The sequence below is a fragment of the Solanum stenotomum genome, chromosome 9, assembly GCF_019186545.1.
Source record: "Solanum stenotomum isolate F172 chromosome 9, ASM1918654v1, whole genome shotgun sequence".
Classification (NCBI taxonomy): domain Eukaryota; kingdom Viridiplantae; phylum Streptophyta; class Magnoliopsida; order Solanales; family Solanaceae; genus Solanum; species Solanum stenotomum.
Genome location: NC_064290.1, coordinates 55997844 through 56021555, shown reverse-complemented (window position 1 = coordinate 56021555; position 23712 = coordinate 55997844). Strand labels below are relative to the sequence as shown.

The 23712-nt window shown below is 33.7% G+C and overlaps 3 protein-coding genes and 2 non-coding genes across 6 annotated transcripts; 1 reads left to right on the top strand and 4 right to left on the bottom strand.

Annotated features, from left to right (window-relative positions):
* Positions 1-314: 314 nt before the first annotated feature.
* LOC125875508 (fructose-bisphosphate aldolase 5, cytosolic) lies at positions 315-8257 on the top strand. 2 transcript variants are annotated; one of them, XM_049556488.1, is made up of 5 exons: positions 315-451; positions 1261-1641; positions 1899-2200; positions 2900-3294; positions 8221-8257. In XM_049556488.1, exons 1-4 carry the CDS (start codon positions 424-426, stop codon positions 3260-3262), a joined length of 1074 nt encoding a protein of 357 aa, XP_049412445.1. In that variant the 5' UTR covers positions 315-423; the 3' UTR covers positions 3263-3294; positions 8221-8257. The 2 variants fall into 2 exon arrangements, with proteins under 2 accessions (XP_049412445.1, XP_049412443.1); XM_049556486.1 differs by lacking the exon at positions 2900-3294 and having other exon boundaries at positions 7826-8257.
* LOC125878096 (U6 spliceosomal RNA) lies at positions 4698-4800 on the bottom strand. Its single transcript, XR_007447712.1, has one exon. It is a non-coding gene; the product is annotated as a U6 spliceosomal RNA (small nuclear RNA).
* Positions 5499-6533, bottom strand: LOC125875509 (uncharacterized). The gene has a single exon (XM_049556489.1). The coding sequence runs from the start codon at positions 6430-6432 to the stop codon at positions 5635-5637; it is 798 nt and encodes a 265-aa protein (XP_049412446.1). The 5' UTR covers positions 6433-6533; the 3' UTR covers positions 5499-5634.
* Positions 8258-19176: 10919 nt separating the features above from the next.
* On the bottom strand, positions 19177-19279 carry LOC125878098 (U6 spliceosomal RNA). The gene has a single exon (XR_007447714.1). It is a non-coding gene; the product is annotated as a U6 spliceosomal RNA (small nuclear RNA).
* A 682-nt stretch (positions 19280-19961) lies between these two features.
* Positions 19962-20907, bottom strand: LOC125875510 (uncharacterized). The gene has a single exon (XM_049556490.1). The coding sequence runs from the start codon at positions 20893-20895 to the stop codon at positions 20098-20100; it is 798 nt and encodes a 265-aa protein (XP_049412447.1). The 5' UTR covers positions 20896-20907; the 3' UTR covers positions 19962-20097.
* Between the last annotated feature and the right edge of the window lie 2805 nt (positions 20908-23712).

Below are 23712 nucleotides of genomic sequence, written 5' to 3'. Positions count from 1 at the left end.
TCGTATTGTTTTATTTCAATGTGGGATTTTTCGATATGAATTCAGAGTCTAAAGTTCTTACATTTGAGAGAGCCATCCACAGATTAAGATGATTGTTTTTTGGGTTCTATATCATAAATGTGAGAAAAGAAACAAAATATTGGAGATGAGGCATCAACTCCTCACAATATTTTTTGCCTCACACAAATAGAAAGGAGACGTTTGGCAGTGAAATATGTAGTTCACTCATTTTTAGTTAGAGAGGACGATAATCTTTGTTGGGCTAATCTATTGACACGTGTCAAGAATTGGATCATCATATTAGGAATATCCCTTCCAAGTCATTTACTATATAGATTGGGTTTCTAGCTTTTTGGGTTCTCGTCCTTTTTCAGTTGGCTGCTTCCTTAGCTTTATCCAAAGCATTATCCTTTTAGCACAACCATGTCTGCCTTTGTGGGAAAATATGCTGGTAAACTTCTCTTCACGTTATTCAAGATTTAAACTTTATGAATTTCTATAATCAATATAATATTTATTGAGTTCACGATCAAATATTTATTCATATTTAGTGAATTTTTACTTTTATATATAGAGTTTTAGTTAAATAATATTAAATTTACGTGAATTCATATATTATTTGTGATTTTTCTAAATCCTATATAAAAAAAGAGTTGGTCTTGGCAAATAAGTACGTACATATTTTGCTAGCCAGCATGCAAGGCAGTAACGGTTCTTTAAGGTACGTGAGAATGTGTATTTTACATAGTACGTGGTACATATGTTGTCATGCATATATAGCCAACTTATATATGTAAAGTATATAGATTTTGATTTCAATTTTTACGCTGTCAATGTATTTATATATATATGTTGTAGCATATATACTAGGATGTAATTGCCTTATTTTTTTTTTAGGGTAACTAACAAATTACTTGTAATCATCTTTTAAATAGACAGATAATATATATGTATATATACAATAACAACATATGTGGGGTCGATGGTAGGATGTACCCATACGTTATCCTATTGGCCTTACTTTTGCAAGAACAATATGACAGTAAAATAACAAGATATACAAAACAATGAGACAACAAGTAGTAATATGCATGCAGTGAAGAATAAGAGATTACTCTCGCACATAAAATACGACAACACTTGGCTACTACCCATAAGCTAAAGTTATGTTATGTGCTAGTTTATTATATTCATATATACCTTCCTATCTAGGGTCATGTCGGTAGAATTTGAACTCTAATTATGATGATATTAATGCAGAGGAACTTATCAAGAATGCCAAGTACATAGCAACACCAGGGAAAGGTATTTTGGCAGCAGATGAAAGTACTGGCACTATTGGAAAACGTTTATCAAGCATTAATGTTGAAAACATTGAAGCAAATCGTCAAGCACTTCGTGAACTCCTTTTCACTTCACCAAATGCTCTTCCTTACCTCTCTGGCGTTATTCTCTTTGAAGAAACACTTTACCAAAATACTTGTGATGGAAAGCCATTTGTTGAACTTCTTCAAGAAAACAATGTTGTCCCTGGGATTAAGGTGGACAAGGGTACCGTGGAATTGGCTGGGACCAATGGCGAGACGACAACTCAAGGGCTCGACTCGTTGGGTGCACGTTGTGCACAGTACTACAAAGCAGGTGTGTATGTTGAATTGTGTGATCATGTGCACTTATTTTGTTATGCTATGTTTCAGCACGCTCTCTCACGTGCATGTGAAAGGGATCTTTACAGAAATAGCTACCATAATTTACTGTTCACTTTTCCTAGTCGATATGTTATGTATCCGGAGGCTAGCTATTTAGACTATTAGGGATTGCAGATGATCTTATTTAAAATCATAAGCTGTTAGAGGGAACAGAAGTTTAATTATTTAACTACATTATGTCTCGACAAGGTGCTCGTTTTGCCAAGTGGAGAGCTGTGTTGAAAATTGGGGCTACTGAGCCTTCAGAATTGTCCATTCAGCAAAATGCTCAGGGGCTAGCTCGTTATGCGATAATTTGCCAAGAAAATGGACTTGTGCCAATTGTGGAGCCAGAAATTCTGACTGATGGAAATCATGATATCAAGAAATGTGCAGCTGCTACTGAAACTGTTCTTGCTGCCGTTTATAAGGCACTCAATGACCAGCATGTTCTTCTTGAAGGAACACTTTTGAAGCCCAACATGGTCACCCCTGGCTCTGATAGCCCAAAGGTAAGTAATTTAAGTTATATACACGGAGAGCGTAAAAGATTTTTATATTGTTAATGTATTTTTAACCTGTTGTAGCCTATCGTGCTCGGATTCTTCAGTACCATCAACCATGCACTACTTCTAGAGGATGGTGATTTGCACCCAACAACATTTTTGAAGAGTCTGAGCAACATAAGTTGTAGCAAGTTTGCATTAGTGCAAGTCTTTTTTGCAAAAGAAATGTAGATAGTTTAATCAAATTGGACCGATTAAAATATAACTCGTCTAATCCATTCAAGTTTGAACTAGTTGGAATGTGTATATTCATATGTAGGTTAATATGAGTATAGTTCAAATTATCACATCTAGAAGTCAGGACCAATTTGAGGGGCCTATATATGGAGTTGATTGGATTATCCATTAGAAAACTCATCAAAAAGTATGAAAAAAGGAGATAATTTTATATGAGTTTGGTTCGTTGTCATGATAAATAAAAGAAAATGTTTTCGTAAGTTTGATTTAATAAAAAAAGAGCAGCCCGGTGCACAAAGCATCCCATGTTCACACAGAATCCGAGGAAGGGCTGCACCTCAAGGGAGTGTAATGTGTACCTCATTGTTTAATTCAACTTCACATGCTCATCTTGATCTTAGAAAATTTTGGAAGACTTGATATATTCCAACCCACACATCTGACACCCGTCCTCGTTCGTTATCTTAGGTTGCAGCAGAAGTAATAGCAGAGTACACGGTCACAGCCCTGCGCCGGACCGTGCCACCAGCAGTGCCAGGGATAGTGTTCTTATCAGGAGGACAGAGTGAGGAAGAGGCAACAGTGAACTTAAATGCAATGAACAAATTGGAAGTGCTTAAGCCATGGACACTGTCATTTTCATTTGGTAGAGCTCTTCAGCAAAGTACTCTCAAGACTTGGGGTGGAAAAAAAGAAAATGTTGGCACAGCTCAAGAGGCATTTTTGACAAGGTGCAAGGCTAATTCAGATGCAACACTTGGAAAGTATACTGGTGGAAGTGGAAGTGGTGCTGCTTCTGAGAGTCTGTTTGTTAAAGGTTACAAATATTAGGGGAAGGCAAAAGTTGGAGTTGATGATAACAGGTTATATACTATTGTCTTATATGTTGATTTTAATAACTTCTTTATGTTAAAAATTGAGTCTTTTTAATTTCAGACATCTTCCCATAAGTAACTCTTGTAAATTTTATATTCACTTAACCAAGAAAATAAAGAAAAAAAGCTATATATCCCATTTTCACTTTCATTCTTCTTTGTTACATGTTTTTTTGATACAGTACTAATGTTATTGAACTTCATAGTGAATGTATGAGAATCCTTTAATCTGATCAGTTCATCTCTCACCAGCGGATTTAAAAAACCTCGCTTTCTTTCTTGTGGTTTTGCGATATTGCAATGGTAAGCAAACAGGAAGTTCCTCTTTCGAGTATAGGCTTTCCTGATTGATTGGAAAGATGGTTTATCGGAAATAGTCTATTTACATCTTTGAGATAGTGATAAGATTTGCATACACTCTACCATCTTCAAATCCCACTTATGGACTTTCGAAGTCTGTTTTTTTCGTCCTTGAATCCTCTTCTTTTTCCTTTTGGAATCTATTAAAGTCTTTATACATTATAGTAGTTGCTTGGCTTGACAGACAACCGCTCAGTTCCTATAGATAGTTTGTGGCATTTCTAATTTTCTATAATAGCTCGATCGTATGAATCAGAAGATGCATCTGAGATATTTCATTATATGTAACTACTTTCCCCCCTTGTTTCTCTCAATCAAAGAATACAGGTAACGTTTAGTTTTGGAATCCACAGAAATAGTTTCAAGATGCAACATAGAAGGATTATGGTAGCTTACACAAGGATTTCAAACATATCCTCATTTCACTTCCTCTTTGCTTTAATTTAAGTTGATACCTATACCAGAATGTAGAGCTCAATTGACTGTGGCATATAACTGTTGGCCATAACTCTGAAAAGTTCATCTTTACAGTGTTTGGATGTTCTTTATTGCTTTATTAACTGAATTACTTGTACTCGAAAACTTTTGTGACAAAGATACTTTGTTGGCTTTGCCTCTTGCCTGATGTAGGTAGTAAATTCAGATGTATAGATGTTAAACTTAGCAGATTGACCTACCATTATCCAATGACTGGAGATTCATTCAACATTGTTGGTAGTGCTAAGGATCTTCATCGCTTCTGCATATTTTCTCCGCGTTGTCCATAATACTCGTGGAAGTTCCATAAGAAATTTTGATCACATATATATTCTTTGTTGCCATTGCTACTAGTGTGGCTGCTTATATAAGGCACACATAGTAGCAACTTTCAAGGGCTTCTGTGATATTTTTTTGTCATCCAATTTCAGTTACAACGACGTTGTAAATTTGCTGTCGGTCATTCTTGATAGTGCAGAGGTTCTGTTATGCAGACTGCATCACTTTGTCTATATATTTGCACTGACCTACCCCCTGTAAGTCTTGTTTGAGGCAAGGTCCAAGACCATTTCTCAATTTGTGCATGTCATCCTTGCACATGAGCCATGCTAATCTTCTCTGTATCGTTCCAATTTTATCAGATGTCTCCGAAGGGACAGGCAAGGTCCTAGAGATTTGTGAATAGAACAATTATTTCTACTTATTATTGAAATAGAAAGGTATAAAAGAAAAAATGATTTGTGTATCTACTTAGGTGCATCTTGTATGCTCTTCTTTGCTATCTCAGCTACTTTTGAACCACCAGAGACGATTTAATATATTCCATTTGTTAGCTGGCTGCCATTTTGTAGAAACATACATAGCAATCTTAAAGCAATATACTAAAAAGGTATCAATAAATGTGCCTCATACTATGTTGCTTGGACTTTTCAAAAATGTCGAGGGTACATGTCAGATCCTCCAAAAGTAGTGCATTTTTTGAGTATCCGACACATGAAGATGTCATAGCTTGAGAAATATAGAACTAGAATCCCAATTACCAACTCTACAAACTCCTTCAGAAAACAATTGATGATTTCTTCCCATCTGTTTAAGTCTTGTAAGGAGGTAGCATGTACTCGGTGGAATAGTCAAGTGTGTACAACCTGACTCGAACACCACTATTACCAACTTCACAAACCCCTTCTGGGGGGAGGGGGGGCAGGAAGGTGGGTGGGTGGGAAGTTTCCTGTGGCAAAACTAAAGAAAAGAGACCATTGTCTAATTGATCCAACCTTTTGCCTTTCAATTATTGAACTATACTGTAGGAAACTTCTAGTGCTAAACAACTAAGTTTCCTCTAATCTTGAATATAGAAAAAAATGAGAATTTATATAGCCGATCTCAACTTGCTTGGCATTGAGAAACATAGTTTTTGTACTTGACATAATAGAAGGAATCTGGAAAATCAAATCAAATTGCTGTACTAAAGTATGCAATATACAATTTTCTTCACCTCTTTGTTCTACAACTATGTGTAATAAGAGCACCAGTAGGTGGACTTGTCATCTCTAATTGACATCTCCCATGTAACCAATAAGAGTAATGAATTAGGCCAATATTCACTCTGACCTTAAAAGTTCCTCTGATGTTATACACAACTCTGTTGCTAAGTTCCTGTTTTTGTAGCTTGAAGGCTGAAATTGGTGGCAAATAAACCAAGCTAGATATCATGTGAACTTGTACTAATCGCGTTTCGCGTTGCCTCTGACTGAAAGGTTGAACAACTTGTGTTGCTATTAAGCTATCTGAGAAAAAAAGTTCAATGATCAAATGCTCAAATCTCACATCAAGTTTCTTGTTTGGATTGGTGAAATTTGCTATAAATGTGAAGTCACCATTCATATACTTAGGTGAGTCTAAGTATATGACACTTAGGCTTGCATTTGATGTATCAAACACTGGATTTCGTGTTTTGATAGATAGAAAAATGACTAAAGTTCCAATACCAAATAATATTAGTAGTAGGCAGAACATCATGCATAGTATTGCAGCACACCACACTGCAGGATTTGTACGTCTACGTTGCCGTGGCACAACATATTGTACTATTGGTTTATTCTTGATTTCATGTGACATTTCTGGTGTCAAAGGTTGATTGAGGGCTTGTTTTGCCATGATGATTTGGCTCATAGGCGATGGACCGCCACATTTATGAGTTGGTGCTGGTGTTGGTGATGGCGTTAGAGGAAACATTTTAGGTGTACTATATTCAGGAGAAAAGAAACTTAAGCTCTCTGAGGAAGTCATATTGGCTTAATGAATTATGAAAGGAATGATGAACAAATGAATGTTGGATTTCTCTTCATTTCATCAAATACTCTTAGTGGGTGATGGAGATTTCTCTTTTTCTCTCTGTTTAGCTCAGGTTTTTCTGCTTCGAACATTGTTGCTTCGTCTTTACAATCATATGGTAACTGTTTTTACTCTATCTCCTTTCTGGGTTGTGTTTATTTTGCTTAATCTATGATGGGGTTTTCTAAAAATTTGAAATTTGGGAGTTTAATTTATTGCCCTTTTTTGTTGTTGTGTGTAGATGAAGTGATTCAAATGTCTAAGAATGGGAAATCGAACTTGGAAAGTTGAAATCTTTGGGATGAACTGTGTTGCACGGTGTGGATGCAACTATAATACAGCTTCATACTGATCTCAGTAACCGGAAGTTTGATCGGATTATCTATAATTTTCCTCATGCAGGGTTATGCGATAATTTGCCAAGAAAATGGACTTGTGCCAATTGTGGAGCCAGAAATTCTGACTGATGGAAATCATGATATCAAGAAATGTGCAGCTGCTACTGAAACTGTTCTTGCTGCTGTTTATAAGGCACTCAATGACCAGCATGTTCTTCTTGAAGGAACACTTTTGAAGCCCAACATGGTCACCCCTGGCTCTGATAGCCCAAAGGTAAGTAATTTATACGTTATATACACGGAGACTGTAGAACATTTTTATACTGTTATTGTAGCCTTTATTGCTCGGATTCTTCTAAATGTTGTTGCACCATGCATGCACTACTTCTAGAGGATCTGACAACATTTTTGAAGAGTCTGAGCAACATAGGTTGTAGCATATTATCTATTTCGTTTTTAGGTTATTAATTTCATTTATTATGCGCAATTACATGTAGTTATTTCTTAAGATGACATTATAAGAAAAACTATCTATAGAAGTTAAGCTACATTTTAAAGGGGTCAGTTGCATTGTTAGATATCGTATTTTAGCAAAAACATAGTTAAATTGGATGAAAATATAACTCGTCTAATCCGTTCAAGTTTGAACTAGTTGGAATGTGTATATTCATGTGTAGGTTCAAATTATCATATCTTAAAGTCAGGACCAATTTGAGTGGCCTATTTATGGAGCTAACTGAATTATCCATTAGGAAACTTATCAAAAGGGATATAATTTTATTTGAGTTCTGTTTGTTGTCAACTAGGCATGATAAATAAAAGAAAACGTTTGATTTGATAAAAGAAAAGGGGCAGTCCAGTCCAGTGCACATAGCATCCCACGTGGTCCTATGAAGGGCCACACCTCAAGGGAGTGCAATGTTGGCATCCTAGACATGATCCATTATGTTTTGAAGCGATGATTTAGTCCAATCCGCACATTTGACACCCGTTCTCGTTCGTTATCTCAGGTTGCAGCAGAAGTAATAGCAGAGTACACGGTCACAGCCCTGCGCCGGACCGTGCCACCAGCAGTGCCAGGGATAGTGTTCTTATCAGGAGGACAGAGTGAGGAAGAGGCAACAGTGAACTTAAATGCAATGAACAAATTGGAAGTGCTTAAGCCATGGACACTGTCATTTTCATTTGGTAGAGCTCTTCAGCAAAGTACCCTCAAGACTTGGGGTGGAAAAAAAGAAAATGTTGGAAAAGCTCAAGAGGCATTTTTGACAAGGTGCAAGGCTAATTCAGATGCAACGCTTGGAAAGTATACTGGTGGAAGTGGAAGTGGTGCTGCTTCTGAGAGTCTGTTTGTTAAAGGTTACAAATATTAGGAGAAGGCAAAACTTGGAGTTGATGATAACAGGTTATATACTATTGTCTTTTGTGTTGCTTTTAATAACTTCTGTATATGTTAAAAATTGAATCTTTTTAATTTCAGACATCTTTCCACAAGTAACTCTTGCAAATTGTTGTTCAACGTTTATATTCACTTAACCAAGAAAATATAGAAAAAAACTATATATAAAAAAATGTTGGGTTTTAAAAGGTGTGAATGGAAAATAAAGAGTCGCGACTTTTATGAAGAGTTGCGCTTTGATGAAAAGTTGCGACATTTATGAAGAGTTGTGACTTTTATGAAAAGTTGCGACTTTTATGAAAAATTGTGAATTTTATGAAAATTTGTGACTTTTATGAAAGATTGTGACCTTTTCGAAAGATTGTGACTTTTTCAATGGTTTGTGACCTTTCCGGTAAGACACAGTAAGAACCTTTTCACACTATCCTTTGTTTTCTATAAATTGAGGGATTTCCTCTCATTTTAAGAACCAATTTTCTGGACGTCTTCTACTACTACTAAATCTAGTATTCTAAGTGTACTTTACTGTCATTGAGTGGTTCGCTGACACCGTGGTTTTAGGTACCGATACACCGGTGAGTAAGATCGTTCTATTCTGGGAGGATATATTCCATTAACCTTGGGTACTTGAGGGGAATAATTTCCTTAAGGAGACACTGTGCATTCAGTGGACTCGATTTTCTTCTTTAAGAAAAATATTTTGTATATTGTTTCTAATTTGTTTCTGGTTCTATTTTCTCTATTGATTTTAATTTTCTAGTTTTGAAAATGCTCTTTAAACTTTGTTGTTACTTACTAAGTTCTTCAAAGTTTTGTTCCAAGTATCTTAGAAATACAACATGAACAACAATCTTAAGGAAATTATTATACTTGGTATTTCTTGTGTTCTACTGATTAAGGGAAACGAATCATGGAAGTAGAAGATTAATGCACTACTTCTCCAAAATTCGGTGTCTTGTTTAGTAAGGTCTAAGTGAGAATGTACCAGAAAATTTGGTGGTATTCCAGTTAAATATTACACCAGGTAACCTTCTTATTATTTATCTAAGGAGGAAAATAGTTTCTAAAGGTTAACAGTTTTGATATTTATCATGTGTGTCTTTGAAAAAAGTTCTGCAAATCGTATGTTTTTTGAATGAATTTTCCTTGGCAAATAATGTTGCCTTTAAAATTCACTAGTTTGCAGAATGAGATATGCATATTTTTGTTTGATAAAATAGTATGTCAAAATGTTATAGTTGGAAGACTATTTGAAAAGAAAAACATTTCTATGTGATAATCTAAGAATATGTTTTATTCTGTTTGGAGAAAAAAAAACTTTTGTAGTTTTGTATTCCTTGTGAATTTGATTGTGTCTGATTGTTGTAGACTAAAAACTTTTATAGTTTTCTACTCTTAATAAATTGAACTGTGCAATTGGTTTGAAGAATATGAAAACTTCACCTAACAAGTCAGTGTTGTACTTTTGGTTTTCTGCAAACTTCATTGTTACATTAAAAACAAATTGTACACAATTTTTTGTCCTTATTGTTAGTATTCTAAATACTAAGTGGTATGTTTAACTGTGATTGGAAAAAAAAAGACCAATGACTTAAAAGTGTGTGATTTTGTGTCTGGAATAGGTGCTTCTAGGAATGAACTTTAATTTGACACTATGAAAAGATTGTCAAAGAGAATTGAAGCACTATAATTCTTTCGTAGAATAGTATGTTCAAAAGAGGTTTCATGTTGTCAATGACATTTCGACAGTCGAAAAAAGCATATGTGGAAAAACTATTTTCAAATACTTGAAAAATATTTTTGAGATTATATTTAAAATGTGGGGGGTTCTTTGCTTATGACAAAGATAAAATTAGACTTAGTGTCTAATTTAATTTTGGAGCAAAAGATATGAAATTCAATGATACTTTTGTATTATGTTAGACCAACAAAATTCTTAGAGTATATTTGGTATTGTGGTTGTTGAATTTCTTTACTAGTATATGATGTGACTAGTATGAAACTACCAAATTATATATATACTTGTTCAAAATAATTGTGTTCTTTTATGAAAAAGTGTCACTTAAAATATTGTGATTATTCATGAAAAAATATGTCTATTATAATAAAAGTATTTGCATAGACATGAATATTGGTGAATAGTCATTTGCTATATTTTGTAAAAGAAACATTTGGACTATATTGCCTTTATTGGACCAAATGAAACTTTGTTCATGGATAATTCTATAACAATCAAATTGAAAGTTATGGAAAGGTCCTTCTGAAAAGGACATTTGACAAGGTAATGACTCTAAACAATGTTTGTATCACACAAAATTGTAAGAAATAGGATTATTATTGAAAAGAAACTCTATGTAAATGGCAAAAAATCAATGTGAAAAGGAACAGAGACATCCTAATTCTCTCTCATATCATCAGTAAGAAACTCTATGTAAATGGCAAAATATCATTGTGAAACAGAAGAGAGACATCCTACGTATCTCATATCATCAGTAAGAAATTCTATGTAAATGGCAAAAAATCAATGTGAAACAGAACAGAGACATCCTACTTCTCTCATAGCATCATATGATTCATGATTCAGAGGGTTTATCTATTGAACCATGTCCAGAGCTTTCTGGTTGTCTCGATTCAGAGGATTTTTCAGTTGAACCATGATCATCAGATCTTTCTGCTTGACTCGATTCAGAGGGTTTTTTAGTTGAACCATGATCAAATCTTTTTGTTTGTCTCTTGAGATAGTCGCTCCAAGTAGTATCTTTCTTGAATAAATTGGTTGATCTTCAAGTGTTGGTATTCTAATTCAATTCTTGGCTTTTCTCCTCATTAGCCTTCTTTATGTCTTTGACTTCTTCTTGAAGCCTTGCAAACTTTTCTTCGGTTTCTTTTTCATGACTTGTTCTATATGACTGTACACACAGAGAACTGCAATACAAGAAATATGGTGATGATTAATAAATGAACATTCAGGTTAAAAAACTTATTATGAAATATGGTGCTTATTGTCACGGACTTAGAGTTCTCGTTAATGTTTCGTGCGGCACTTGACAACTTACTCAAGAATCTTTCACGATCTTGTAAGCTCAAGTAATCCCTTTGAAGCTAGATCGCTAAGAGAATACAAAGAAAGAAAATTTTGGAAGAAGGCTTTTGTATTGCTTGGAGAATGCTTTACAACTTGGTTGATAGCTTGCTTCAAGTTTGGATGTCTTACAAATGAGGGGACCTTCTATTTATACTATCTCCTAAGGGCCTAAGTATAAATAATATTTACTTTACAAGTCCCTACTAATTTACAATTTAGTCCATGTTCTAGAATTCTCTACTAATTCTAGGAAATTCTAAAGCTTCTAAGTTATTCTAGAGTCTTCTTGGAAATTCTCTAGGGAGTTCTAGAGTGTTCTACTTAACCTCCCCACAACTCTAGATTCTTCCCCTTATTTCGGTGCCAAATTTGAACTATGAAGTGGCGGGACGTGACATTACGCCACATGCATGCCAACCAATACGCATCTTTCTTTGCTGCCTATTCTTCAGCAGTACTACGTTTGTCCCCATTGAGAGGTAGAGTAACATTTACTTTGTTTTTGATGGTTGCAGAAGACGATTCCTGTAAAATGAGAAAAAAATGAAAACAGTAAATAAGAACCAAGACAAGTTGGAAGAACATCGATTCGTTACCGAATGAACTCAATAAAATTTACCACTTTGATGCTGGATTCGATCATAATCTCTGCTGGTGTGGAAGGAGATGGATGATTTGTTGTCTCCCCCTGATGTAAATGATCAATTCAGAAATTTTTGCTTTCAATAAGTAAATTATGAAGAAATTTTAATGAAAAAATATAAGATCTTTAAATTGTTTAAAAAAACAATATATTAAGTATGCATATTAATAAAAATATATGTATATAATTCACCAGTTCGGTTCGGTTATTTCTTCGATTTTTTCGAATAAAACCATAACCAAACCAAATACTATCGGTTTTCAAAAATCTAAAACCAAACCAAATCTAACCCAAATAAAATCGGTTTTATTTTATCGGTTTGGTTTGATTTCTAAGTTTGGATCGGTTTTTATCCAAACCGTGAACACCCCTAGGTTGAATGATGAAGCGAAACCAAAAATGTATCTCTATTTATAAAAGTCTTGGAGGATGATTTTCATGCTAGTTTTTCTATTTTAGGTGAATAACATGTTGGGCCCGTGCTGGCCTGTCTAGTATATATATATATACTAAACACAAGTGTCATTGCTAGCACGGGCTATGATTTTAAAATATTTTAAGTTATTAATTATTGTAAATTATAGTATTTTTACGTAATTTTTAAATAATATAGGTTACTTCCTTTGTCCCAATATATATAGCACAAATAGAATTTCAAGAGTTAATACGTTGTTAATAATTAAGATATCTAGTACTTTGTACGTAGTTTTCAAATTAAAATAAGGAAAAAAGAACAAATATACCCCCGAACTATCAAAAATGGTATACGAATACCCTCGTTATACTATTGAGAAACTAAAGCCCCTGCCATCCAAAAAGTGGAACATTTTTGTAGGGGTGTGCATCGGTCGGTTCGGTTCGGTTATATGTAGTATCGGTTCAATTTATCGATTTTCGGTTTTTAAATATGTCGACCCAATAACAAACCGATAAGATATTTTTTATCGGTTTTCGATCTATCGATTTTTGGTCATTATCGGTTTGGTTTTCGATTTACCCAATAAGAAAATGTCTTTAAAATATTTTATAACTTCTCACTTCTCTAAGTACGAAGGTTGTAATTACATGTCACTGCAAAAAATAGTATGAAATTTCTGATGTTAATCAAACTACAAACCTTTAGAAACTTGCAAAAGCTACAACCTACAATAACAAACTAAAATAAAAGAGTTCACAAGACTAAAACCAAAATCAAATAGCTACAATTGAGAACCCTTACTTTAGTCTTTAGGTTTTGAGTAAACAATAAAGACTAGTAAAGCGGCGTAGTGTGAAGTGGGTAGAGTACTAATAATTTGATATTGTTATAGTGTATAGTTATATATTAATTATTAATATTTAATATTTAGGAAGGGTAAAGTAATAAATTATTACAGTCTTATTGGATTTTCGGTTTACCCAATAACCCAATATTAAAAACCGATATCGAATCAATAACCCAATAACTTTTTTTTATAAGCCCATTAAAAATCCAATAACCCAATAACACTTTTTTCGGTTTGATTTTTGCACACCCCTACATTTATGTCCTTCACTCTAACGGAAGGACATGTGTCATCATCCTGTGCATCGACCCTTATTCTAAACCCACAAAAAAAACCCACCTGAATTAAAAAAAAAAAAAAAAAACCAACCAAATTACCCCCTAACCCCCTTTTTTAAAAGTGAATCAAACAATTTCTTTGATTAGCAAAACAAAATTAAAGTGATACTTGGGTCCAAATTTCACACGGTATAAGTGCAGCTATAGGAGCCACCACTACAACCGCCACCACGACGGCCATAGTCATCGTCATTAGAATCATCGCAGGTTCCATAAACATCATCAAAGTCCTTCGATTTCCGGTAACAATTGTACAAGTATGGAATGTGTGGTTCGTCGGAGCTGGAAGTGATGAACGTATAAGGTGAGAATGTTGTGTGTGAAGATTTCTGGAAAGATTAGTATTGTTGTACCGGTGGATCAGAAAACTATTCCATAAGAATAGTCGTCATGTGTCGGCGGTACGTTTGTTACATGCATTGGGCGAGTGAGATTTTTTTCTGACAAATTTCGATAAAATCATCTTCATCGGTGGCGGCGCGGCGGAGAATATGGCGGTGAATGAGATTTTTGAGTGAAGTTTTATTGGCTAAGCTTTGAAGCCTAGCAAGAACAACCATGGTTGCTAAAATTGTTTAGCTCTCTAAAACCTTAGCTTCTCCCATCCTCTAATTCGTCCTCAACTTCTTGCTCAATCACGTCATCTTCTTCTTCTCCACTCAAATCTGAGTTCTAACCCACTCCATCACGAGATTCGCCCCTGCATATCTTCTTCTTCTCACCCATCTTCATGTTTGAACTTGAATTCAAAATCAAATGCTTACCCTTTCTTTCAACACCAATTTTGGGTTCATTGTGTTTTTTGAGGAAATAAAACAAGTAGTTGGTAAAATTGCGTGAGATTTTTGAAGAATAAAACAGAGGATCAAGGCGAGTATTCACCGCTTTGGAGTGGGTAGAGAGAATTTGGGGGTATTTTGGTTAATTTGGGTATTTTATTAGGTGTTAGTAATGGTTGGGTTAGGGGTTATTTGGGTGGGCCTTTTTAATTTGGGTCGTGGTTTAGAATTTGGTGAATAATAAGGATAGATGCAAAGGATGACGACACGTGTTATTCCGTTAGAGTGAAGGGCAAAAATGTTCCATTTTTTTGGACGGCAAGGGCTCTAGTGTCTAAATAGTATAACGAAGGATATTTGTATATTATTTTCGATAGTTCGAGAATATATTTATCTTTTTTCCCTTCAAATAATACATGTTACTCCCTCCGTTTCAAAAACCCACGGCCACTACCATAAAGACCATTGCTGAAGGAAAAGTTGAAAGGATACCCCAACCAAAACCAGAATCTGATGATGCGGTGAAGAAATTCTAGCTTTGTCCCTTGTGGGTGGGGTAATAACAATAACTTATATGTTTTTTTACTGATTTTGTGTGTTCCTGTTTATTAAATTTTTTATATATTTTGTTATATAAAAGGTGTGTTTGGAGTTGGCGTACAATATAACAGGAGAAAAAGAATTCAGCTTTTGAAAAAACAATTGCAGAAACGAAAGCTGAACTCTAAAGTACGCATGGCTACGTTGGAAGTAGTGGCGGAGCCAAGATTTCCAATAAGAGGGTTCAAAATCTGGAGAAATAGACACACGAAATAATCGAAGGGGGTTCGACATCTATTATATATACCTAAAAAATTATTTTAACCATGTATAAATAATATAATTTTCTGCTGAAGGGGGTTCGGATGAACCCTCTAGCAATAAGCTAGCTCCGCCCCTGGTTGGAAGCAACTGTAAATGTAACGACCCTTTTGGTCGTTTTGAATACTAGAGCTTTTTATTTCATAAAATATTTTTCGATTGATTTTAAATGGATATCTTGGATTATTTGTAACTACAATTATAATATTAATAATGTAGTTTTAATAGTTTATTTAATTGATGGTTAAAGAAAATATATTAAAATTAATAGTGGATCACTTTCACACTATTATAATTAGGTAAATATTCTATAAAAGAGAAATAAGGATTTATCCGAGTGATTTCTTACCGGCGGCGTCTAAGAGAACCAGCGAATCAGGTGAAAACTACTCGTCCAAATTAACCTATGGAAAGGTTGAAAGCATACATGCATGATCTCAAAGCAAACAACAAGTGGTAAGCAGAATAATGTAAAACTAGAAACAACACTACTCTTAGATTAAAGAAAAAGGTATGATGGTACCTGGTGAACGAACCAGGAGGAACAACATGCATGCATGTCGTTGCCAAAGAAAAAGAGGTTTTAGGAACCAGCCAAAGGATTGATCTTGTCAGGATCACTACCAAGCTCCTTCATTGCATCATGCATAGATGCGAGATCAACGACGGATGGAACTCCAATGAAATCATTATAACACAATTGTTGCCTTGGTGCAGTATTTTCCCATCTTCTCAACATCATCTTTGGATACATGGAGAAATTATCATAAAAAATTCTGAAATGTTGGCTTGACAACAAGCAAAATAAGACAACTAGATAATGGTTCAACTTAGATATAGCAAAATTCAATCATTGGATCATTTAGACTGTAGAATTTCTAGTTCTAGATACAGTCAATCCTTACAAGTCTGGTTAAATTCGTGGTTAGAATTAGTAGACCCTTAGGAGTCGTTTGGTTTGGTTGGGGATAATAAATTCCTATCCCAATCCCTCAAACCAAACGAAGTCTTATAAATGGAAATTGATTATATATTTTCTTAGTGCAACTAGACAGATTAGTAGGTTAGGGATATCGGGTAGCTTACGAGTAAAAATATAGCATTATTTTTGGAGAATCGTTTTAACAACATAGCCCAAAATCATAAATTCATACCCAATTGATTTTTTTATTTTTTTTTTTAAAAAGACAAACATAAAATAAGCTAAGATATGTCTATGTTATTGAAAAAAGTATTAAGAAGAAAAGATTCATACATAAATTCGTAGATAATTGATTAAAAAAGAAATCTATGCTATTGAAAACGATACTCCTTTAAGGTACTTCACGGGGTGCAGGTATCAGTATGCCTTTGTTTCCACTTCTCACTTCTTTCTGAGTAGCTTTAATTCTTGCGTCCTTGCATGCATCCGCTTAATCGCTATTAAATCTCCGATTATATGCATACCTAGCATAAAAAGAATGAAATTCCTTAGCCCACTACAACAACGGCACCCACCAGCCATTGTGATGTATCCGCGTCCACCAATACACCCATCCGCTTTCACCATGGCCATAGTGATCGATTTGCGGTGAATACACCCACCCGATTTGGCCATGCTAATTTCATGTCGGTATCTCTGAGTCATAGTGATCGATTTCGGATTCACTACAATATGATTTGATAATACACTCTTCCCTGTTGTTGCAATAACACGATTAACCCCAAAAGCTGTATGATTTGATACTACACTCTTCAACCCATGTAGGTATCTCTGAGCCATAGTGATCGATTTGGAATTCACTACACTATGATTTGATAATACACCCTTCCCTGTTATTGCAATAACACGATTAACCCCAAAAGCAGTGTGATTTGATACTACACTCTTCAACCCATGTAGGTATCTCTGAGCCATAGTAATCGATTTGGGATTCACTCCAATATGATTTGATAACACACTCTTCGTTGTTAATGCAATAACACGATTAACCCCAAAAGCTGTATGATTTGATACTACACTCTTCAACCCAAGGGCAACATGTTTGAACACTCCCATTGACATTCTCACAATAAACATAATAACAAAATAGTTTCTTATTATGATAAAAAAGAAAAATACTTGATTTTTTCAATACCGTTTATATAAATAAAATATCATATATAAACCTTTTTCTTTTTCCAAATCCTATTTGAATGAGATAATGATTTACAAATCCAATTACTAATGGGACTCATCTAGTCTTTTCTAAATATAGGAATCCTTATGAAACACAATAAAATAGGTAAAAATAAAAGGACACACACAAGTTTAGTTTACAAGATTAAAAAAATATATTAATAACTACCAGTTAACAAAAAGACACAATAATTTAATTTTTTTTTTTAAAAAAAAAAACTGTCATACCCATACCCTTTTCCACGTCCTCTTCCCACTAAGCGCACGCACAAACGCACAAATTAAAAATAAATCAGATGTGAATGTATCTATCTATCTATATATAAAAAGAGAGAAAAAAACGATATTTGTCAGCACCACAAATATTCTTAAATTGTATTATCTTCAGTTAAGTTAAATAATAAATTTAAATTTAATAACTTAATTGTCTTTAGTTAATTTAAATAATAAATTCCATTTTAAAAACAAAATAACAATTTAAAATAGTTTTTTTAAAAAAACAGTCTTTTAAAAGTTGCTAATTTGTTTTTTATTGTATTGGAGCAATTTTGATGAGTAAGGACCGATGGAAAAGTGGCTATTTTATTATGATTCACTAAATTTTAAAATTCTTTTAATCAGACAGACAATATTATTTTATAGTAATACGTTTGTGTTTTAATTAAAAGGAGAATAATAATTATTACACCTACTCCGACCCGTTTATGATTCTCCTACTCCAAATTGCACCACTATGTAAAAAAACAATTTTAATTTATTGTATCGTATTATTAAATATGTTATTACGTAATAATTAACTTGGTGGGATGGAATTATGATATTTCTCTGTATTACTTTTTCCTTGCTTATGGAGTATTTATTTTTATACTTTATTGGTGACAACGGATAATTGTGGTGAATGATAGTGATAGTCAATTATACTGAGGAATGTACCATAGTGATTGATGACGTTGATTGTTTATAGTAATTGATTGCAATTGTAGTAATGATTGTAAATAGTAGTCGGTAATAGTGATGGTTGTTTGAGGTGATTGACGATATGGTGATGGTTGTAGTTGAGGATGATGGTAATTGATAATGATTAAGATTTTAACTTAAAAAGTAAACAAATTGAATGAATTACATCTCAATAACTGAAATTTAGACCTCTATAAGTGCAAGCAAATTAGTTTTTCACCTCACAAACCAGATAACAACAATCACAAATCCATAACATACACAACGTAATTTCATAAATAAAATCTTGACATAAACAGTAGATCACCCCAACCCGTGAAGATAGATAGGCTATTTCCAAAGCCTCCAACAGGATAAAATTTGTTAATCGTTTGTGCTCAAGTTGAATCACTAGATTAAAACTGATAATTTGTACTCGAAAACTTTTGTGACAAAGATACTTTGTTGGCTTAGCCTCTTGCCTGATGTAGGTAGTAAATTCAGATGTATAGATGTTAAACTTAGCAGATTAACCTACCATTTTCCAATGGCTGGAGATTCATTCAACATTGTTCGTATTGCTAAAGATCTTCATCTCTTCTGCATATTTTCTCCGCGTTGTCCATAATACTCGTGGAAGTTCCATAAGAAATTTTGATCACATATATATTCTTTGTTGCCATTGCTACTAGCTAGTGTGACTGCTTATATAAGGCACACATAGTAGCAACTTTCAAGGCCTTCTGTGACATTTTTTTGTCATCCAATTTCAGTTACAACGACGTTGTAAATTTGCTGTCGATCATTCTTGATAGTGCAGAGGTTCTGTTATGCAGACTGCATCACTTTGTCTATATATTTGCACTGATCTTCCCCTTTATAAGTCTTATCTGAGGCTAGGTCCAAGACCATTTCTCGATTTGTGCATGTCATCCTTGCACATGAGCCATGCTAATCTTCTCTGTATCGTTCCAATTTTATCAGATTTCCCCAAAGGGACAGGCAAGGTCCAAGAGATTTGTGAATAGAGCAATTATTTCTACTTATTATTGAAATAGAAAGGTATAAAAGAAAAAGTGATTTGTGTAACTACTTAGGTGCTTCTTGTATGTCCTTCTTTGCTATCTCAGCTACTTTTGAACCACCAAAGATGATTTAATATATTCCATTTGTTAGCTGGCTGCCATTTTGTAGAAACATATATAGCAATCTTAAAGCAATATACTAAAGAGGTATCAATAAAAGTGCCTCATACTATGTTGCTTGGACTCTTCAAAAATGTCGAGGGTACATGTCGTGCATTTTTTGAGTATCCGACACATGAAGATGTCATAGCTTGAGAAATATAGAACTAGAATCCCAATTACCAACTCTACAAACTCCTTCAGGAAACAATTGATGATTTCTTCCCATATGTTTAAGTCTTGTAAGGAGGTAGCATGTACTCGGTGGAATAGTCAAGTGTGTACAACCTGACTCGAACACCACTATTACCAACTTCACAAACCCCTTCTGGGGGGAGGGGGGGCAGGAAGGTGGGTGGGTGGGAAGTTTCCTGTGGCAAAACTAAAGAAAAGAGACCATTGTCTAATTGATCCAACCTTTTGCCTTTCAATTATTGAACTATACTGTAGGAAACTTCTAGTGCTAAACAACTAAGTTTCCTCTAATCTTGAATATAGAAAAAAATGAGAATTTATATAGCCGATCTCAACTTGCTTGGCATTGAGAAACATAGTTTTTGTACTTGACATAATAGAAGGAATCTGGAAAATCAAATCAAATTGCTGTACTAAAGTATGCAATATACAATTTTCTTCACCTCTTTGTTCTACAACTATGTGTAATAAGAGCACCAGTAGGTGGACTTGTCATCTCTAATTGACATCTCCCATGTAACCAATAAGAGTAATGAATTAGGCCAATATTCACTCTGATCTTAAAAGTTCCTCTGATGTTATACACAACTCTGTTGCTAAGTTCCTGTTTTTGTAGCTTGAAGGCTGAAATTAGTGGCAAATAAACCAAGCTAGATATCATGTGAACTTGTACTAATCGCGTTTCGCGTTGCCTCTGACTGAAAGGTTGAACAACTTGTGTTGCTATTAAGCTATCTGAGAAAAAAAGTTCAATGATCAAATGCTCAAATCTCACATCAAGTTTCTTGTTTGGATTGGTGAAATTTGCTATAAATGTGAAGTCACCATTCATATACTTAGGTGAGTCTAAGTATATGACACTTAGGCTTGCATTTGATGTATCAAACACTGGATTTCGTGTTTTGATAGATAGAAAAATGACTAAAGTTCCAATACCAAATAATATTAGTAGTAGGCAGAACATCATGCATAGTATTGCAGCACACCACACTGCAGGATTTGTACGTCTACGTTGTCGTGGCACAACATATTGTACTATTGGTTTATTCTTGATTTCATGTGACATTTCTGGTGTCAAAGGTTGATTGAGGGCATGTTTTGCCATGATGATTTGGCTCATAGGCGATGGACCGCCACGTTTATGAGTTGGTGCTGGTGTTGGTGATGGTGTTAGAGGAAACATTTTAGGTGTACTATATTCAGGAGAAAAGAAACTTAAGCTCTCTGAGGAAGTCATATTGGCTTAATGAATTATGAAAGGAAAGATGAACAAATGAATGTTGGATCTATTTATTATAAGATAATGATACTAATAATGGAATTTGGAATGGATTAAGGAAAGTAAAAGGGAAAGAAGCTTTTTTGGTTGTTTTTAATAATTAATAATAGTATGTGATAAAGGTGTGATGTGAGTAGGAACTAAAGTTGGGAGATAGATGTTTTGATTTGAATTGTTTATGTTGCTTTTTTTTCCATAGTTGAATCACTGTATTTATTCAGAAAAAAAAACACTAAAGCGAGTGCCCCACCCAGGCCACCACAGGGCTCTATAACTTTTGTTTTTTCCGGTTCAGTTTGTGCGTGCCTCGACTGTTATTTTTCGACTCATGCTATATTCCATGAGGTACATGTACTGAATAACTTTGTCTATCGAGATTTAGGCACACAAGATTAACTAATGTTTGCTAGAACCTTTAAAGTTGCTTGAATTATGCAAATGTGCCCTTTTTAGGTCATTGTTAAGATTTTATCCCTATTTATAAAGTTGTGGAAATATAGCCTTTGGAAAATTATCATTTCATGCAACATAAGATTCAGATCTAATATTTGCTCATATATTGTTCAGAAAACACAAACAGTCATTTGACATTTGTAATAATATACAAAATTTTATATCAGACTAATGATTTTCGTAAAAATATTAATCTGTTCAAAAAGAGACTTTTTAGATTGTAATTTAAAAAATTTATAAAATATAAAATAATTTATTTCATTGATCATTAAATCGCACACTCGTGTGGACCATGGTTACACCCAACTTTTGTTTTGGGTGGTCTTAGTTGCACTTTACACTTTTTTTTTCTTGAAATTCTACTAATTTGTAGAGCATTGACCTGTCAAATGGAGAACAGTAAGATTGTATTGGTAGACAAAAAATATTGCAATTCTGCAGCATAAGTTGCCTTTTTGATTTGATAATACTTGCACACTAAGAAAGTAGAAAGAAAGTCAGAAAACTATGTGGTTAAGAAAAAAATCATTATACGTATAATGATTAAACAAAGAAAAAATTATTGTTAAGTGGCTGAGAAAGTCAGAAAACTAAGTGGTTAAGAAGAAAATCACTATTCTTATAATGATTAAACAAAGAAAAAATTATTGTTAAGTGGCTGCTTTTATTGTTTCTAAAAAGCATAACAATAAGTCATGGGTTCGAGTTGAAGCCCACAAGATTATTCATTTTTCATGGTCTAAATCAAATGATAAAATATTAGATTACGGTCAAAAATTTAATAAATGTAAGATTACAATTGATGTGATCTGAAGGGGAGTCTATAGTAACGGTAAAGGTATTTTCGTGTGACCTATAAGTCACATGTTGAGTCGTGAAAGTAACCACTAATGTTTTTTTTTATGTTAGATTGTATAAATCACATCCCTTAAGGTGCGGCCCTTCTCCTAACCTTGTGTAAATACGAAATATTTTATGTACTGCATTATTTAAGATTATCACATACTAGTATTTTGTCAGTTACAAGGGCTATATTTGTACTACTTTAAAATTTTGAACAGAACTTAAATAACAACCAAAAAAGGGTACATTTTAGCAACAAAATCCCACATTACTACTGGGCCAGTCACACTTGGGCCAACTTGCAAAGCCCAAAACATCTGCTTCCCCTCATACAATATGATGTTGTATATATACAGTAAACAAAGTTTAATATATACTTGACTTATACAGTTACGTTATACATAAAATAGAGATACAAAATATTAAGAGGAGAACTTAGAAAGAGTTACACATTGAAAGTGAACGTTGTGATATTTCAAGGTGCCAAAATTTATGGGATATGAGATTTTATTTTACCAAAGTTGGGGAATTTCTTATCTAAAATCTATATCTGGTAACTATAATTAGAATGTTTGTTAAGTAATTTGATTTGAACTTTTAAAATTTAAACTGTATCACTCATTCAAGTGAATACATGAAGAAATGGAAAGAAAAATTTAAAAATAGCATTGACATCAAAATTAGTACCATATGCTCTTTTTAACTCGAATGCTTTAGAAAAAAATGTTTCGATATAACTCTTCAAAATTTGGTATGACGAAAAGAAATCAAAGTTAATATCACATGATCCTTTTTTGTTTGAAGGCTTTAGCTAGAAATATTTCACTATAACTCTTTGAAATTTGATTTTGATGAAAAGAAGACCGACATTAATAACATATGACTCCTCTAGCTAGAAGTGGTTCGATATAAGCCTACAAATTTAATTTGACGAAAAGAAATTATTATCACATGCTCCTTTTAATTTGAAGGCTTTAACTAAACTCTTTAAAATTAGATTTTTATGCAAAAAAAATGAAGATGATATCATATAATTTTTAAAATTCGAGACCTCTAACACGAAATGATTCAACACAACCTTATACAATTTGAATAAGAAAAATAACACTACAAATATTTTATTTTTCAAATTTCATACTTGTAAAATAAAAATCACAGTGAACAACAAAAATCAATTTAATATCTTAATTCCATCAATCAAATCAAATAATTGAAAATCTCATAGTACTATTTATTTTCCTTCCAAGACAAGCTTAAAAGACAGACACGATCATTGGATCGTACACCAAAAATCCTGTGATTCCCATTTTACCCATTGATACCACAAGAAGCAAAACTCATATAACCCGTTAAATTTTAATGTCAAATCCGTAATTACACTCAACTTCAGCCCTTTTTACCCAAATTCAATTTTTCTTTTTCTCTTTTTTGGCTACATAAACAGAGCAGAATCAAAAAGAAAAAGAAACTGCACTAGCT

Excerpts from the sequence above, each read along its gene's own strand:
- LOC125875508 (XM_049556486.1), top strand. The coding sequence starts at position 424 with ATGTCTGCCTTTGTGGGAAAATATGCTG. Across the intron at positions 452-1,260 it reads CTTTGTGGGAAAATATGCTG|AGGAACTTATCAAGAATGCC; the intron begins GTAAACTTCTCT and ends ATATTAATGCAG. Across the intron at positions 1,642-1,898 it reads TGCACAGTACTACAAAGCAG|GTGCTCGTTTTGCCAAGTGG; the intron begins GTGTGTATGTTG and ends TGTCTCGACAAG.
- LOC125875510 (XM_049556490.1), bottom strand. The coding sequence starts at position 20,895 with ATGACTTCCTCAGAGAGCTTAAGTTTCTTTTCTCCTGAATATAGTACA.
- LOC125875509 (XM_049556489.1), bottom strand. The coding sequence starts at position 6,432 with ATGACTTCCTCAGAGAGCTTAAGTTTCTTTTCTCCTGAATATAGTACA.